At 46.8% G+C, this 19055-nt stretch overlaps 1 protein-coding gene across 4 annotated transcripts in view; it reads left to right on the top strand.

Moving 5' to 3' along the window:
* rsph10b (radial spoke head 10 homolog B) overlaps window positions 1-19055 on the top strand; it is a 116029-nt gene that overhangs the window by 44365 nt on the left and 52609 nt on the right. For all 4 annotated transcript variants that reach the window (XM_038820180.1, XM_038820179.1, XM_038820178.1 and 1 more), the window contains exons 8-9: window positions 12358-12499; window positions 13343-13467. In XM_038820180.1, the coding sequence (XP_038676108.1) occupies window positions 12358-12499; window positions 13343-13467 (267 nt within the window). The remainder of the gene's footprint in view (window positions 1-12357; window positions 12500-13342; window positions 13468-19055) is intronic.

Genomic DNA, 19055 nt, shown 5'->3' with positions numbered 1-19055 from the left:
GATGTCGCCACTAAATGTTGCACGTTTTACTATGGGCGTAAAACGCGTTTATTGGAGTGTATTAACACGCCTCCGAGTTCGACGTGTGCTTAACACTGCTAGGCTCTGTTCTATGTAATTATTTAAGCTCTGGAGTCGCCAGCTGCCGTATAGGCAACGTCACAAGTATTCCAAGGTCAAATTCAAAGTAATAAAGACGATACACCGATTAGTCAAGTTCAAACGATCAATATTTATTATACAGTTAATAATAAATACTCATGCACACACTAAGAGACTAAGCTACAACTAAACATAAGCAAACAGAATACTTATCTAACAGGAACAGGCAAGGTCAGAGAACGAGGCCTTCGTCCTGGTTTTGTCTGCAGCCTTCAGCAAGCGTTCTGGCACTTGGGAGTCTAGTGGGCTTGGATCGCGTAGCGAGCGTTGAACTTACGGTTTCGGCGGCTGGTGCTCAACGGCTGGAGTCAGGATACCAGGTGTCAGTCGGGGCCGGAGCACAGGTTTAACAGACCGGACAACACGAGGTCCCTATCTTTTATAGGGGTTCCGTTGTCCTTCCCTCTTCTCGGGCGGGCTCTACCTATTGGATCAATTTCTTATCGATACTGGATTAATTCCCCAATGCGAGGGGGTCTCCGTGATGGAGGGGGCGTTTCTTATGTCCTTTTGTTCGGAGGTTTCTGGTGCCTCGATGTCTGGGTCTTGATTGGAATGTGTCCATTCAGAACCAAATGTATCTATTGTGTGGGTGTTCAAGTCTGATGGCCTCATTAGCATGCAAAGCGTTTTGCCATTTGCACCTAGCTAAGGTCTCTTTACCTGAGCCCAAACTGGTTTCTGCTGCTGCAGAATGCAAACTGCTCTTTGCAGACTGCTGTTCTGGCTGAACTGTCTGTTTCTCAGCAGCCTTCCATTTTAGTTTGGCTCAGTGTCCATTTTGCGTGGCCAGCATGGCTACAACCCGGAGGAAACCCACGCACACACGGGGAGGATGTGCAGACTCCGCACAGACAGTGACCCAAGCCGGAATCGAACCTGGGACCCTGGAGCTGTGAAGCCATTGTGCTATCCACAATGCTACTGTGCTGCCCTAGCAGCAAATCTGCACCTTCATAGGTGGCATCCTAGCAATGCCACCTGGCAAAGCCATCTGGGTGCCAGCCTGGCACTGCCAAGGTGCCCAGGTGGCTCTGCCAGCTTTCATAGGCTCATGCCTGGGTGGAAGGAGGAGGCTCTCGATAACTTTTCGTGATGGGTGGGGTGATGTTGCCCTTTGGGAGTCAAGGTTTGGAGGTGTTGTCCACGTCTGCATTGTCTTCGGTGGGGGGAAGGGGGGACCTTCGATATTACTTCAAGATCGGGAAACCCTTCCAAAATGGCACCCTGATCTCTAAGGACCTGATCTGTCCGGTGAGTTTAATTCCCCACTGCGGGAAAAAATTCTAGGGCGATTGACCGGTGAGAACCTCCCCAAGCCCCCAAAAAATGACTAAGTGTGGGTGAATACAGGTCTGGATCTAACCCAAAAAGCCAGCAGGTAACACCACACCAAACCTGCCCAAGATGATACTTAGTCATTTTTTGGGAGAATTGTGCCCTCTATTTCTTTCTCCACATCTGCTGCCAGACCTGCTGAGTTTTTCCAACATTTTCAGTTTTATTTCAGATTTCCAGCATCTTAGGGAGTCTGCTTTTATTTTATTTATTTTGTTTACAAATTTAGCGTATCAAATAATTTTTTTTTCAATAAAGGGGCAATTTAGTGTTCCCAATCCACCTAACCTGCACATCTTTGGGTTGTGCGGGTGAAACCCAAGCAGACATGGGTGAATGTGCAAAATCCACACAGACAGTGACCCAGAGCCAGGATTGAACAGGTCCTCAGCGCTGTAGGCAGCAGTGCTAACCACTGTGCCACCATGCCGCCCATGAGTCTGCTTTTATTAAGCATTATTTAGCTTTTTTAAAGACCTTCCTAAGCCTTGTAAATAAAGCTATGTATTCCCATTTTAATGGTGTCATTTTTGAGAACGGACTTTGGGTGGAAAGCCTTATCAGCTTATTTTTTTAAAAAAGATTAAGGAAATCAAACGAAATTCAACGAAAAATGGGATAATGCCTCTTTTTCTGTTCTGAAGGTAGAGACTGGGGACAAAATTCTGGGAAAGTATGAAATTTTTGATTGCTGAGAATGGGTTTTCATTATCAGTTTGATAATTATGGCCAAAAAACATTTCTCTGATCTTCATTCAAAAAGGAATTTCACCCTGAATTCCTTGAAATATCAGCCCTGATGACATTCTGACATACAGGAGAATGTGCTACTCCGAACCATCAGGTACTTAATGAAATGATCCCTAGTTAACTTAAGAGTGCAGGAGAACATGCCAGGTCCAGCACCAGGCATGTTTAAAAATCAAGTGCTAGCCTGGTGAAGCTACGACACTTGTATTAAACAGCGGGAGCAGCATGCATATACGGAGCAATTTCACAACCAATAGATCAAACCAAAGCTTTGCAGTCCTGCCACATCCAGTTAAACAACCAACATGAGGTGGAAGTTCCACAAATATCCCTATCCTCAATGATGGGGCAATCCAACACATTAGTGCAAGAGCCAAGGCATTTGCAGCCATCATCATGTGCTGAATGGATAATCCATTTTGGCCTCCTCCAGAGGTGTGTAGCATCATAGATGCCAATCTTCAACCAATTCGACTCACTCTAAATAACATCAAGAAATGGCTGAAGGAATTGGATGCTGCAAAGACAATGGGCCCTGACAACATTCCAGCAATAGTACTGAAGATATCTGCTCCAGAACTAGTCACTCTTCTAGCCAAGCTGTTCCAGTACAGCTACAACACTGGCACCTACTCAGCAATATGGAAAATTTAGCACGTATGTCCTGTCCACAAACACCGGGACTCAAGGACAAAATTGATGCATCCCTTTTTAACTACCCATGAACAGTATTTTTATATGTAAGGGGGGTGTGTTTTCTTACCCTCAGAGTGATTGTTCCAATTAAATAATTCCAACATAAAAACAATTCCGCTCCGCCATTCAATAAGATCATGGTTGATCTTTTTGTGGACTTTGCCCCACTTACATGCACTATCACACACTCCAAGATTAGAGACAGATTATATTACAATTTAGTTATGTCAGTCACTTTCGTGGCAGATCTGTAGTTTCGTAGGTGAGTTGATGCTTTAGTTGAAGTGAAAGGTCTTGTACAGCAGAGAATTCTCTGTAAGCTGTGAAGCTTCTTGTAGTTGAATTTTAAAAGGTTAGTTCCCAGATGAACTCAAAGTTGGAACAAGTTGGGGGAATCCTTCTCTCACTTTCAAGATATTACTGTTTATTAGATTGGCTATCTGGGGCAGGCACAGTGGTTAGCACTGTTGCCTACGACGCTGAGGACCCGGGTTCGATCTCGGCCCCAGATCACTGTCTGTGTGGAGTTTGCACATTCTCCCTGTGACTGCGTGGGTTTCACCCCCACAACCCAAAGATGTGCATGTTAGGTGGATTGGCCATACTAAAATAATTGTCCCTTAATTGGAAAAAAATAATTGGATATCTAAATTTATTTTTAAAAATACATTGGCTATCTGGATAACTTGCACTGGGTTCAAAGGATTTCAGTGGAACTCCGTCGGCAAGCATCTTTTTAATTTTTAAAGTAGATAACAAAATGGCTTCCTTGTCAAATGACGTCCACAATTTCAAAGACCATTTCTAAATAAGTTGGGTGGTTAAGTTGATTATACATCCTGTGTTGTAGATTTCACGCCTTGAGAGTTTCAGACAGTTAGTATCTTTATGATTGAAAGACCCATTCAATTTTGAATTAATTTCAGGAAAGGACTTTGAGTCAGCACCAGTCTGAAAGCTTCATTTGTTCCCTCTTGAGACAGGGGAGTGGTTCCAATCCACGAGAAGACTGGTGTTCTTTGGGCAGCCATCTTTTTGCAGCATTTTGTGGTCAGTTTTAAAATATAAAAATTAGTTTTCTGGGACATAATACAGGACGATCCAATCTGACCAATTACCAACCCTTCAGCATCCTCTCAATAATCTACAAAGTGCTGAAGGTGTAATTGACGGTGCTATCAAGGGGTATTTACATAGTCATAACCTGCTCACTCGTGCTCAGTTTGGATTCTACCAGGGCCACTTGGTTCCTGACCTCAATACATCTTGGGTCCAAACATGGACAAAAGGGCTGAATTCCAGAGGTGAGTTGAGAGTGATTGCCCTTGACATCAAGGCTACATTTGATTTTGTGTGCTATCAAGGCGTCCTCGCAAAATTGAAGTTACAGTACTTGGAATCAGGGGGAAACTCTTAACGGGTTGGAGTCTAGCACAAAGGAAGATGGCTATGATTGTTGGAGGCTAATCATCTCAATCTTAGGACATTGCTGCAGGAGTTCCTCAGGTAGTCCTAGGCCTAACCATCTGCAGCTACTTCATCAATGACCTTTCTTCCACCATAAGGTCAGAAGTGGGAATTGGAATGTTTGGGGCCAGCAAATCAGGCACACGTGTTTTCGGGTTGCGAAAAATTGGGATGATTCTGGTCTTAGCCAGGATAGTGGAGGAGGAGGTGGGCCCGGAACCTTTGGTGGCAATATTTAGGGTCTCAGAGAAGCCAGAGCTCATGGAGAAGAAAAAAACGATGTCGTGGCCTTCGTCTGTCTGATTGCATGGCAGCGGATTTTACTGGAGTGGTGGTTGGCATCGCCACTGGGGGTAGCGGCTTGGTTGGGTGACCTGTTCGACTTCCTGCGGTTGGAAAAGATAAAATGTGAGTTAAAGGGCTCTGCAGAGGGGTTTGAGAAAAGGTGGGGGATGTTTGTGATCGTGTTTGAGGAGCTGTTCGTTGCAGGATGGGGGGGGGGGGTGAAAAGGGGGAAAATACATTTGTACAGACTGTATAGTTAATGCTAGGAAGTATGTTTCCCAGGGTGCTTATTTGTTGTAACCTATTTTGATACATTTTTGGAATAAAATACATTTTTAAGATGGGGGAATGTTTGCTGATGATTGCACAATGTTCAGCACCATTTGCAACTCCTCAGATACTGAAGCAGTCCATAAAATTCTGATGGGACTGGACAGGCTAGATGTGGGAAGAATGTTCCCAATGTCAGGGATGTCCAGAACTAGGGGTCACAGTCTAAGAATAAGGGGTAAGACATTCAGGACTGAGAAGAGGAAGAACTCCTTCTCTCAGAGAGTTGTGAACTTGTGGAATTCTCTACCACAGAAAGCTGTTGGGGCCAGTTTGTTGATATAATCAAGAAGGAGCTGGACGTGGCCGTTGCGGCTAAAGGGATCAAGGGGTATGGAGAGATACTGAATTTGTATGATCAGTCATGATCATATTGAAATGAAAATGAAAATCGCTTATTGCCACAAGTAGACTTCAAATGAAGTTACTGTGAAAAGCCCCGAGTCGCCACATTCCGGCGCCTGTTCGGGGAGGCTGGTACGGGAATTGAACCGTGCTGCTGGCCTGCCTTGGTCTGCTTTAAAAGCCAGCTATTTAGCCCAGTGTGCTAAACCAGCCCCTATTGAATGGTGGTGCAGGCTCAAAGGGCCAAATGGCCTACTCATCGCCTATTTTCTATGTTTCTATGTGCGGCAATACCTGGACAACATGCAGCCTTGAGCTGATAAATGGTGAATGACATTTGCGTCACACAAGTGCCAAGCAAAGAACATCTCTGACTAGAGAGAATCTAACCAATCTCCCTTGTCATTCAAAGACATTACCATTTTCTGAATCTCCAGCAGCACGGTTGCGCAGTGGTTAGCACTTTTGTCTCACGGCGCCACGGTCCCAGGTTCGACCCCGATCCTGGGTCACTGTCCGTGTGGAGTTTGCACATTCTCCCCGTGTTTGCGTGGGTTGCAGCCCACAACCCAAAGACGTGCAGGGTAATTGGATTAGTCACGCTAAAATTGCCCCTTAATTGGAAAAAATGAATAGGGTAGTCTAAATTTAAAAAAAAAAATTGCTGAATCTCCCTCTGTCAACATTCTGGGGGTTATTATTGACCAGAAACTGAGCTAGATCAGCAAAATAAGTATTGTGGCTACAAGAGCAAATCAGAAGCTGGGAATTCTGAGACGAGTAACCTTTCCAGCATTTACTATTGTACAACGTAATGGAATACTCACCTGGATGATTGCCTGATGAGTGCAGTTCCAATAAACATTTGAAGATCTCAACACCATCCAGAACAAAGCAGCCCGTTTACTTTGCACCTCATTGACCAACCTGAACATTCCGCCCCGCCCCACAGTGCAGTAGCAGGTACTATATACAAGGTGCACTGTAGCAGCTTACCAAGGGTCCTTTGACAGACCTTCCAAATGTGCAACCTCTACCACCTTGAAGGGCAAGTACAGCAGATGCATGTGAATACTATCACCTGCAAGTCTCCCCAAGCCACGCATGATATAGGTCATCCCCCCACCTTTTCTCAAACCCCTTTGGATCAAATCTTGGAACTCCTTTCCGAACAGCACTGTGGATGGACCTACACCACTTGGACTGCAGCCAATCAAGAAGGCAGTTGACCTCAAGGACAAGTGAGGATGGGCAACAGCCCACATTGCATGAAAGACATTTTTAAAAGACACAATTTCAATAATGTATTCTGTATCTAGATAACAATTCTGCTCCCTCACAAATTATACAAATCATCTATTATAGAATTGACACACAAATTGATGGGCACTGAACGACTGCGTTGCGCCTGGCACGGATCCGAGTGAGCCAGTTACATCACAGGAGAGACCTAAATCCACATTTGTGCTGGGTGCCAATCGGTTTCCGAACTAACCGGCTGCTTCTGTTGGCGAGATCTGGATCCCGCCTAGATGTGATGAGAAATCAATAATCACCAATTAAGGTCACTCTCCATATCGTTAACAGGACGGACCCTGTATCTCATGGCCTCCTATGATCTAACCATCTTCCCAGTGAGCGGTCGCATGGGCACCCTTGAGCACACCTATTTAAAAACGGGAAGCTAACGCAATCTGGCCTCCCCGAAACAGGCGCCAGAATGTGGCAACTAGGGGCTTTTGACAGTAACTTCATTGAAGCCTACTTGTGATAATAAGCTATTATGTCTATTTCTTATCTCAATGGCTGCTGTGGTGATCGGAGGAGATGAGTAGCCATCTTTGAAATCGGGCAATCAGCCAGGGGTCACTGGGACGATTGGCCCAGTCCTCATGGGGCGGCTCGGGGCCCGGCGCCCAGGGGTCCAACAACCCCCCCCCCCCCCCCCCCAATAGTGTATACCCATATCATGGGCAACTTCAGCTTCTGCCTGACTGTCTAATAGTCCACCACAAGGACAGAACCCTGACCGTGGTAATATGGTGCAGGTCACTGTAACTCTCTCTGATCGTGTCGGCCTCTGGCAGCACTGCTGAAGGCTATCGCGCATAGGGATTTGGCTTATTAGTTACATGAACACTTCACAGCTCTCAAGTGGATTCCCGTGGTAGACTTGCCATGCAGCACGAGAGTGTTATTACCTAGCATCCTGATCAGACTGTGAGGCCTGGACACTTTGCCTGAATACTGGAGGCGTCAACACCACAGAGGCAGCAGCCAACAATCAAACACCCAAGAACTGGGCCTCAACACTATGGATATCCCCGCGACCAGAGGGTGGGTGTGGGAATCTGGGAGGAAACCTTTGCCCGGTCCAAGTAATGTTCCCGGCTGGGGTACGGGGTCCGTTGCACAGGGGCTACTGCTATGGCCAAGGGTACGTGCACAGGGCGGTGTCCCAGCACAACCGCCTCATTGGATGGCACCCTGAGAGATGGCGGGGACTGTAAGGGGAGGGGAGGAGGCTTGGGGGACCCGAGTCCCAGGGTGGAAGCCATAACTGATTGTCGGTCTCTCACCCTCGCCAATTCCTTACAGATATCATATTTTGGATGTTGTTGAGGATCCTGCAACAGCTGCCCTCGCAGAGGTGATGGCAGGCCAGGCGGCCAGACGCCAGAGAAGGCAGTGGCAACAGAGTCTCCAGAGACTCGAGGTTGAACCCCATGTGCAGGGCCCCGCCCCACACCTGAAAACCCGGCCACCCTTCAGGCCAGGGACCTAGAAGGGAGGCAGGCGCTGGCCCAAGGTGCACAGCATCACTGGTTTTTCGAGGAGATGTCGGACAGTATATGTTGCAGGAGGCTGTGCCTCAACAAGGGGACATGTCCTTGTGGACTTGGCACAATGAGGAAGGGGAGGATGCATGCTCCCGATGGCCTTCAAGGTCACTGCAGCTCTGGGGGCTCCCTTTTCCACCTTCCCAGTATCTTTGGTTACATCACTGCAGGGTGATGGACCCGTGCCGGCTGTCAGCGCCTCAATATACATGTCAGGAGAGTGATGATAGCCCGCTGTGAGCTAAGCTCTGGTGCTCCTCAATCTACCCCATAGTCTGACCACTGGGCCGGGGAAGGGTGGAGGGTAATGGGAGTTGGGGGTGCAGGCCGACCTGCAGTGCAGAAAAACATGACAGACGCTTCAAATGTTTTGGATGTAATGTGTTATAGTGGTGTACAATTGTGACCCTAACTGTCCCTAGCTTCCAATGGAGCCGCCGTCCCCCCAGTGGCCCCTCAGCGATCCTCAAACTGCTTCGCCCTCTGTGCTCTGCTTTGTGCACATCTTTGTGTGTCCCCAGGATGCCACCCTGTTCCTCCTGTCGTCAGGGGAGGGACTCAGGAGAGCCGTCGTCTCCTTGTAGGGAGGGTCTGGGTCGGCCTCCAGCGCTCCCTCCTCCCAGTCAGTGCCCATAAGGTCCTGGGGGTCACCTTGGGACAGAGGAGAGATTGGACTGAACACCAGAGACCCCTGCGTCATCTGGCTCTACCAGGCCTGGCGGCTCTCCAATGTCTGCACCATGGTGTTGGCACCCTCAGCGAGCCTCCTCTTTGACCGGGCTATGCTCTGTAATGCCTCGCCAATGTCCACCTGCATCTGGGACATATTCCTCAGCAACTGGGACATGCACTGCAGCGACTCGTCAATGCCCACCTGAGACTGGGACATGCTCCACAGTGCCTCAGCCAGGTCCACCTGCATCTGGGACAAGGTCCATAGCGACTGGGACATGCTCTGGAGCACATCGGCAAGGTCCATCTGCGTCAGGAACACGTCTTCCAGTGACTGGGGCATGCTGTCGAGCATTGCTGGCACCATCTCCTGCACCTGTAGCCTTTGGGACTCCTGCTGGAGTGTCACTAACATCTCCATCTGAATCTCACGGCTGTACCATAGCATCTGAAACAACACCCGAAAAACCTTGCCCAGAAGCTCGGCATCGGACTGGGACACAGCTGGGTCTGCGGGAGACTCAGAAGCTGTTAAAGGAGAAGGTGGAGGACCTGGAGTACCGCTTCCGGAAACAGAACCTAAGAATCATGCTTGAAGGCATTGAGGGAGTGGACGCTGGCTCATATGTAGCCAAGATGTTGGAGAAGTTGATGGAGGAGGGGCCCTTTGACTGGCCTCTGGAGGTCGACCGAGTGCACAGGGCGCTAATTGAGGAAGCCGCAGACGAATGAGCCACCAAGGGCGATGGTCGTGTGTCTTCACCGGTTCCTGGACAAGGAGAACATACTGAAATAAGAAAGGCAGACGGGATGATGCACCTGGGAGGGGAGCGGGCTTCGGGTGTACCAGGACCTGGGCGCGGACCTGGCGAAGAGGAGAGCCGGGTTTAATTGAGTGAAGACTTCCCTCTTTAAAATTGGGGTGAAGTTTGGGATGTTGTGCCCTTCCCGCCTCTGGGTGACTTTTAATAGCCGAGAACATTATTTTGGAATACCAGAGGAGGTGATGGAGTTTTTTAAGAGACAATCGACTGGCAGGAGAAGGAGGACATTGAACTGTGGAAGAGGTGTGAGGAGTTGGGTGTTTTTTCTGTCCGTTTTTTCCTGTATCTTTGTTTTTGTTGGTTGGTGGAGAACTTTTCTCCTTTTAGTTGTTTTGTTGCGATTGAGGGTTTGACGGTGAGAGCACCTTTTTTCATGTTTCATTGTTGTTTGTGAAGTGTGCGAGTGGGGGGGGGAATCAGCAGGGGAGTAGGAGGCTTGGGCACCTTGGGCAGCTGCTGCCAGGCTAGCTGGGCGGGCTAGTTAATTGGAGTGCAGTGGGGGCTGATCTGTCATTCTACATATCAGACCCATTGGAAAGTATTGGAGGTATCATGGACATTTTGGTGGAATTCGGCTGGTTCTCTGGGTATAAGTTAACATGGGGAAGAGTGAGGTCTTTCTGATCCAGGCGAGGGGGCAGGAGAGGAGGTTGGGCAAGCTACCATTTAAGGTAATGGGAGCGAGTTTCACGTATCTGGGCATCCAGGTGGTGCGGGGATGGGAGAAATTGCATCAATTGAATTTGGCCCGGTTGGCGGAGCAAATGAAGGGGGATTTTAAGAGGTGGAACGTACTCCTGTTGTCATTGGCGGGACGGGTGCAGTCTGTGAAGATGACAGTACTCCTAAGGGGCGGGATTCTCCCCTACCCGGTGGGGCGGGGGCCCCCGGCGTAGCGGAGTGGCACCAACCACTCCCACATCGGGCCTCCCATTCTCCGCACCTTTAGGGGCCAAGCCCTCACATTGAGGGGCTAGGCCCGCGCCGGAGTGGTTGGCACCACGCCGACTGGCGGCAAAACCGGCTCCAATGGCCTTTGACGCCCGGGGCTGGCCGAAAGGCCTTCGCCGGTTCACGCATGCGCCGGTGCGTCAGCTGGCGCTGACGTCACCACCGGCGCATGCGCGCTGGGGGATTCTCTTCCGCCTCCGCCATGGTGGAGGCCGTGGCGGCGGCGGAAGAAAAAGAGTGCCCCCACGGCAATGGCCCGCCGGCCGATCAGTGGGCCCCGATCTCGGGCCTGGCCACTGTGGGGGCACCCCCCGGGATCCGATCGTCCCATGCCCCCGCCAGGACCCCGGGGGCCCGCTCGCGCCGCCGATCCCGCTGCCACCAGAGGTGGTTCAAACCACGGCGGCGGGAGAGGCCTCCCAGCGGCGGGATTTTGGCTCATCGCGGGCTGGAGAATCGGTTCGGGACTACGTGAGAAAACAAGTGCTGTCCTTTCCGGACCCAGGGTTGCAGGACAAAGTGGTGTCGAAAGCAGGGATTGGTGAGGGCAGGGTGTCGGAGATTTGAAAAGAATTAATGGACTGGTAGGGCGCCCTGATGAAGAAGTTAAGCAGAAGCAGGAGGAAGAGCTGGGGAGGGTGCTGGATTATGGGAGGAGGCGCTGAGAAGGGTCAATGCATCCTCATTGTGTGCTCGGCTTGGCCTCATTCAATTTAAAGTAGTCCACAGGGCGCATATTATGGTGCCAGAATGAGCAGGTTTTTTGAGGGAGTGGAGGATAGGTGTGGGCAGTGCACAGGGCAGGACCACGAATCATGACCACATGTTTTGGGCCTGTCTGAAGCTGGAGGGATTTTGGCGGAGGTTCGCTGACGTAATGTCTAAGGTGCTGAGGGTAAAGGTGATCCAGAGTCCCGAAGTGACAATTTTTGGAGTGTCGGAAGTCCAGGGGGTGAGAGAGGCCGACATTTTGGCCTTTGTCTCTTTGGTAGCCCGGAGACGGATCTTGTTGGGATGGTGGGACTCAGGGCACAGGCATGGTCTTGTGCTGGGGGGTGGAATGGCAGGCGAGACCGGTGTCAGGTCGCCGATGCCAATTCACACATGCAGCCCAGTGGAGGACATAGAGTTTCTTGCAGCACTGGGTGGCGGTCCTCCTTGTCACACTCCCTGAGCTGACGGCTGCTGCCACTGCCTCCCAGGTGGCACTGGCTGACCTGTGGCTGACCCTCTGAGCCCCTTTCGCGACTTCACCATGTGGTAAACACCACTGGTCATACACTACGTGTATTACGGTACTGCCATCGTACTACAGTCAATACAATAGATCTCGGCCTGCTGGCTCCACCCAGGAGACGCTGTATAAAAGTGTGCACTCTCCTGCGGTGCCTCCATTCTGGTTCCAGCTGCAGGAGGCTTAACATCTAGCGCAATAAACCCTCAATAGTTCACCATTTCGCCTTGTGGTCACTGATGGTACATCACAGCAGCAGTCTGACCAGGTTAGCAGTCGCACCCCATGTCTTTCTTGCATCTGGAAAAAAATTTCAATCAGACAATAATTCAGGTAAAATACGCCATGGTTTCTCCTAATTGTTGTCCTTCTAGGCAATTGATGTATAGTTTACCAATATGGTATTTTCAGATTCGTTTAGTCTGAATAATTAAATCAGATCTTCCATCTTTCATGATATTAGGGAACATTCACGTTTAAGAATGGTCGTACATTTGAAGGAGAGTTTTCTGAAGATCGTATGGTAGAGTTTCCTAATTTTTCAATTGACGGAATTAGCACACCGGACCTTGGTTCTATACGCACCCGATCGCCACTTGAAACTGGTAAGAAATTTTGCCGAGTGACCAACCTGCAACTTGTTTTCAAACCACTATATAAGCATCATCTATACCTTCTTCTCTCCCCACCATACTGTTGGTGAGTACTTCAAAAATGAAACCCTGGGCTTTAATTTTTTTATAAACATGTGCCATCTGAGGCATATGTCCTTATTATTAAGTTACATGAATTACTTATGCCATTATGTGCATTGTGTTTGCCATTTACCAACTTCATGCTGAGAAACCAGCGAAGGATGTTGCTGGCTTGGGAGTGCATGTTCTGAGGGACAGGGTGGGGAATTTTGCAGCATCAGAGTTGCTGAATTCTGCAGCAGCTGGAGGGGCCTTGGGATGGGGTGTGTCAGGAAGCAAATAGGCTTGGGACAGCAGCAGAGCGAAACTGTCAGATTTGAACAAGTGACAGAAGAAGAAAAAGAAACCAAAGAATATTTACTTGCTGGTTGAAAAATGTTTTGAGGGCCCATCACTAAGGAGAATCAATCCATGAGAGCTAAATATCATGGGCATGATTTTAACCCATTCATAAACTACCCACATGCACAGAAATTAGGTGTAATGTGTGAATAGTGCCAAATCTCCAACTAGCTTCAGGATGGCTGAAATATAAGTCTAATTATAAAGGTAGCTGCCTTACATCATCAAGTGAAGCCTTTAATGTGAAACACGGGTATTAATGGAAATACTGTAACGTGACCATATTGTAAGCATGGGGAGTCCCCACAATACATAAAATATTTTAACATATGTACATAGTTATATATCATTAATAAATGGTTTGAAAATCAATGGAAGGAAATAAAAGTTGCATTTTATTTTCTATGATAGATGACATCAAAATAAGTGATTCAAAGGGTGTCATTCAATCTGTTCTGGAACGTAACATGAGACTTGATATTGCTTCACTTTTGGAGATGATCTCAGAGAAAGACAGACAAAATGAGCTTACACAGGTAAATGGAAACTCAAGCAAGTTGCAGAATACAGAACCTAAACTACTATTAGCCTTAAAAGAACATTTATTAATTTCATATAAATATTAGCATCAATATGAAAAAAGGTACAAGATTAGGCCATTCAACCTTTTTGGCCTTCTCCACCATTCAATTAGATCATGTTTGATCTACCTCAATGCCACTTTCCCATGTTATTGCCAAATCCCCTGATGTCATTACCTCCAAAAATCTAATGATTTCTGTCTTGAACAAGTTCAATGATTGAGCTTCCTCAGCCTCTGGGGTACAGAATTCCAAAGATTAGTCACCCTTGAGTGAAGAGCTTCTTCCTCATCTGCGTCTTAAATGGCCTACCTCTTATGCTGAGATTATGTCCCCTGGTTTTAGACTCAGCAGCCAAGAGAAACATTTACATCCACTCTGTCACACCCTGTATGAATTTTGTAAGTTTCAGTGAGATCATTCCTCATTCTTCGGAACTGCAGAGAATAAGATCCAATCTCCTCAATCTCCCCTCATAAGACAATCCTGTCATTGCAGGGATTAATCTGGTGAACCTCCATTGCATTCCCTCTATGGTACATATATCCCTCCTTAAATAAGGGGACCAAAACTGTATACAATACTCCAGGTGAGGCCTCATCAAGGTTCGATACAACTGTACCAAAATATATTTGCTCCTGTACTCAAATCCCTTTACGATGAAGGCCAACATACTATTTGCCTTCCTAATTGATTGCTTCACGTTGACTTTCAGTGACTCATCAACAAGGACACCCAGGTTCCTTTGGACACTCACTTCCTAACCTTACTCCATTTAAGAAATATTCTGTCTTCCATTTTTTTCGATCAAAGGAGGTGACTTCACACTTATTCACATTGTATTCTATCTGCCATGTTCTAGCTCATTCACTTAGCCTGCCCAAATCCTCTTGAAGCCTCCTTGCACCCTCCTCACAACTTATGTTCCCAGCAAATTTGGAAATATTACAATTCCCACAAAGTTATTTATATAAATTGTGAGCTATGGACCCAACACTGATCCTTATGATACCTCCCTAGTAACAACCTGCCATCTTGAGAATTATTTGTTTATTTCTGCTCTCTGCTGTCTGTCTGTTAAGCAATTCTCAATTCACCATGTGCTTTAATTTTATTTACTAACCTCCTGTATGAGAGCTTATCAAAAGCCTTCTGAAAATCCAAATTCACATTCACTGGTTCTCCTTTATTAATGCTATAAGTAATACCCTCAAAAAACCTCAATACGTTTGTCAAACATTATTTCCCTTTCAAAAATCCATGTTGACTCTGCTCAATTCTACCATTATTTTCTAAATGCCCCGTTATCACACCCTTCAAAATAGATTGTAACATTTTCCCTACTACTGTCGTCCAACTAACAAGTCTGTTGTTCTCCATTCTCCCTCTCTTTTCCTCCTTAAATAGTGGGGTTACATTTGCTACTTTCTAACGTGCAGGGACCTGTCCAGAATCTACAGAATTTTGAAAGATAATATCAAATGAATCCACTATCCCTCTAGTCACCTCCATCAACACTCTGGGATGAAACTCATCTGGTCCAGGGAATTTAGCAACCTATGAGGGGCATAGACAGAGTGGATAGTCAGAGGCTTTTCCCCAGGGTAGAGGGGTCAATTACTAGGGGGCATAGGTTTAAGGTGCGAGGGGCAAGGTTTAGAGTAGATGTACACGCCAGGTTTTTTACACAGAGGGTAGTGGGTGCCTGGAACTCGCTGCCGGAGGAGGTGGTGGAAACAGGGACGATAGTGACATTTAAGGGGCATCTTGACAAATACATGAATAGGATGGGAATAGAGGGATACGGACCCAGGAATTGTAGAAGATTGTAGTTTATTCGGGCAGCATGGTCGGCACGGGCTTGGAGGGCCGAAGGGCCTGTTCCTATGCTGTACTTTTATTTGTTCTTTGTTCAATCCAGTTAACTTTTCAAGTGCTATCTCTTTACTTATACTAATTTTTTTTAGTTCCTCCGTTTCACAAGTTCCATGGTCGTCTAGTATTCTGGGAGATTTCTGTAACTTCGTCCATAAAGAATTCTGTATCTTCCATTAAGACAGATGCAAAGTAATTGATTAGTTTCTCTGCCATTTCCCTGTCTCCACCTATAATGGGCCCACATTTATCCAAGCCGATCTTTTCCTTTTCACATACCTGAAGAAGCTTTTACAGTCCGCCTTTATTTTCCTTGTTCGTTGCATTTACATTGTTCCAAATCCTTATGAGTGCCACTTTTTCTGGCATCCTTACATGCCACTTCCTTTGATCTTATGCAATCTTCAACTTCTTTTGTTAAGCACGGTTGGTTTACCTTTCACTTTGGCTGTTTTATGCCTTAGAGGAATGTACATTTGTGTATACCATGTAGTGTTTCTTTAAATACTAGACAATGCCTGTCTACCGTGTGTATTTTCACAATCTACCATAACCAACCTGCCCTTGTACCTTCATAATTTCCTTTCTTCAGATTTAAGACCCTGTCATAATATCCACTCATGTATGTAATGAGATGCAGACAGGCAGTGATTGACACACAAGATGACCAGTAAGCATACAACACAGTAAAGCCAATCACCAGACAGGACACTACCACTATAAAGCCAGAGGGCACTTGGTTTCCCGCTCTCTTGGGACCCAGCTACTGAGACAGAGTCCACGAGCTAGCAAGTGCAAACACCATGCGGTAGCTAGTAAGTCTGATCAGGCTACTACAAGGTCACCAGTCAGATCAGTATAGTGTCGACCCACAGCTGAATATGTATAGCAGTTCTATAGTTGAATAAAACAGTGTTGGATCTTCTCCAGTGTTAGACGTCTGTTTCTAACTTCCCTGCATCAAGTGCAGTCCACATCGAACCCATCACATCAGACACATCAGACCCGAGTTTCAGAATAAACTTTATTGCATTGCAACTTATTGCAAAACTCTATCATATTACGGTCCTTTTCCCAAAGCTTCCTTTACCATTGGGTTATTAATGAACCCTTTCTCATTACACATTAAATCTAAATAGCCCGTTACCTAGTTGACACCTCAACATACTACTCCAGAAAACCACATAATACACGCTTCAGGAATTCCTGCTCCACAACATTAGCGTTGATTTGGTTAACCCTGTCTATGTGTAAATTGAAGGTGTCCATTATTACAGTGGGCTAAACAGCTGGCTTGTAATGCAGAACAATGCCGGCAGCATGGGTTCAATTCCCGTACCGGCCTCCCCAAACAGGCGGCAGAATGTGGCGACTAGGGGCTTTTCACAGTAACTTCATTGAAGCCTACTTGTGACAATAAGCGATTATTATTATTATTATTATTATTATTACTGCTATATCAATCTCTGATTTCCATATTTTACATGGTCAACATTAGCCCTACAAGTTGATGCCCTTTCAACAACTCCCACCAATGTTTGCTGTACCTTGCTGTTTCTGAATTCTGCATATACTGATTCTAATTTTGATCCTTTGACTAGTAAGATCCTATCTTACTAGTTATTGATCTTTTCCTTTATTCAGAGTGCCACCCCACTTCCTTTTCCTTTTTTTTGAAATCCCTCCTAAATGTCACATATCCTTAAAGTTCCCAATATTGCTCACCCTGCAGTCATGTCTCCATATGGCAATTAAATCATACTCATTTACTTCAATTTGTGCATTAAAATAATCAACCGTTTTGCAAATACTACATGCATTTAGATTGAGTGCCTTCAATTCTGTTTTTTAAACATTATTCTCTCCTGATCCTATTTGATGCTTGCCTATGCTTCACCTGTCTTCTATTTTTGCCTTCCAATTTCTACTTCCTTTCAAAAGTTTTGTTTCCATTGAAGCTGAGCACCTCCTCAGATTCCCATTCCACTGCCAATCTAGTTTAAACTCTCCAGAACAGCACTAATGATTCCCCCTACAAGGATGTTAGTTCCGGTCCTGCTAAGATGTAGATGTAGCCTTCACCTCGTTGATCGCCCGAAGACGGATCCTGTTAGAGTGGAGATCAACCTCTCCACCCTGTGCCCTGGCGTGGCGGGGGGACCTGCTGGAATTCGTAATGCTTGAAGAGGTCAAATCTGAACTTAAGGGAAGGATGGAGGGGTTCTACAATTCATGGGCGCTATTCATTTGCACTTCCGAGAATTGGATTACATCGAACATGCGGGCCAATGTTTGGGGTTTGGTGGGAGGATGGCACCGTTGTTATTCATATGGAGATTGACATTACATTCGTTACTGATTATTGTTTATTGTTGGATGTAAATTTGGGAGAAAATTGAAAAAGGATGATAAAAAATATATTTTAAAAAATAAATCATATGCCCTGGACGTCTGGTGGTGGCATGTAGGCAGAAGGAGCACGTTGGGTGGGTCCTGCTCGAGGCTCAGTTTTTTGGAATTTAATGCCTGGTTCCAGGGGCAGTTTATTGGATGAGCTGGTGCACAAAGACATAAGGAAGGAGGGAATGTCGAAAAATCAGAAAAAAGTGTTGGGAAGAAGGGGGTGCGTGAAGGTTCGCCGTCGAACGAACGGGTCAGCCCAGCTGCAGGAAACATGGCAGAGGCTGAGTCGCTGGATGGGGCTGGTCCTTCACAGTAGAGATTTTGACCAGGGTAATGGCTGGAGCGTTTGAAAAGCAGTTTGCCAAACATATGGAGGTGATGCGTGAAGAGATGATGGCAAAGATGAAGGAGCTGATGGAGGAGGAGATGACCCCGGTGAAGGCAGCGGTTTTGAAGACATCGTCTGAGGTACGGGAGTAAGGAGAGAAGTTGAAGGGGGTGGAGGAAGGTCTGTCGCAACATAGTGAGCAGTTCACCTCGATGGGTGAGGAGCTGCGGAGGGTTGTGGAGGCCAACGAAAGACTGAGAGGCAAGGTTGGAGGACCTGGCGAACAGGTCGAGGCGGCAGAATCTAAGAATTGTGGGCTTGTCTGAGGCGGTGAGCGATCATAACTTGTTTTCATAAATACCACGTTAAGGAGAAAATCCTGAGTTGGGCAAAACAAAGGCGTGAGGTGAGGTGGAAAGGAGTTGGTATTGGTCTGTACCAGGACATAACCATGGAGCTGGCGAGAAGACTGGCGGCCTTTGGTCGAGTAAAGGCGGCACTCTGCAGTAATGACATGAGGTTCGGCGTGGTCTATCCGGCGAAGCTGAGGGTGACTTATAACTTGAAGGACTTCTATTTGGAGGTGACAAAGGCGTTGTTGAAGACTGAAGGACTGGGGTTGAAATTAGAGATGGGACTGGGGTTAAAAATCTTTATATAGTTTCATTTTTTAAAAAGTTTCAAGTGCCCAATTAATTTTTTTAAAATTAAGGAGCAATTTAGCATGGGCAATCCACCTACCCTGCACATCTTTGGGTTGTGGGGGTGAAACCCATGCAAACACGGGGATGCTTATTTGTTTTATATGAGGGAGGGGAACAATTGGGAGTTTGATTTCTGGGTTAGTTGGTGGGGAAGGGTAATGTACCCTGCAGTATGGGGTACAGTGGGAGGGGATTAGTGAACTTTGGGGTTATGGTGGTTTTCTGGGGTGCGG

This window comes from Scyliorhinus canicula, chromosome 15 (genome assembly GCF_902713615.1).
Source record: "Scyliorhinus canicula chromosome 15, sScyCan1.1, whole genome shotgun sequence".
NCBI classification, from domain to species: Eukaryota; Metazoa; Chordata; class Chondrichthyes; order Carcharhiniformes; family Scyliorhinidae; genus Scyliorhinus; species Scyliorhinus canicula.
The sequence above is the reverse complement of the archived record's forward strand: the minus strand, read 5'-3'. Positions and strand labels throughout refer to the sequence as shown.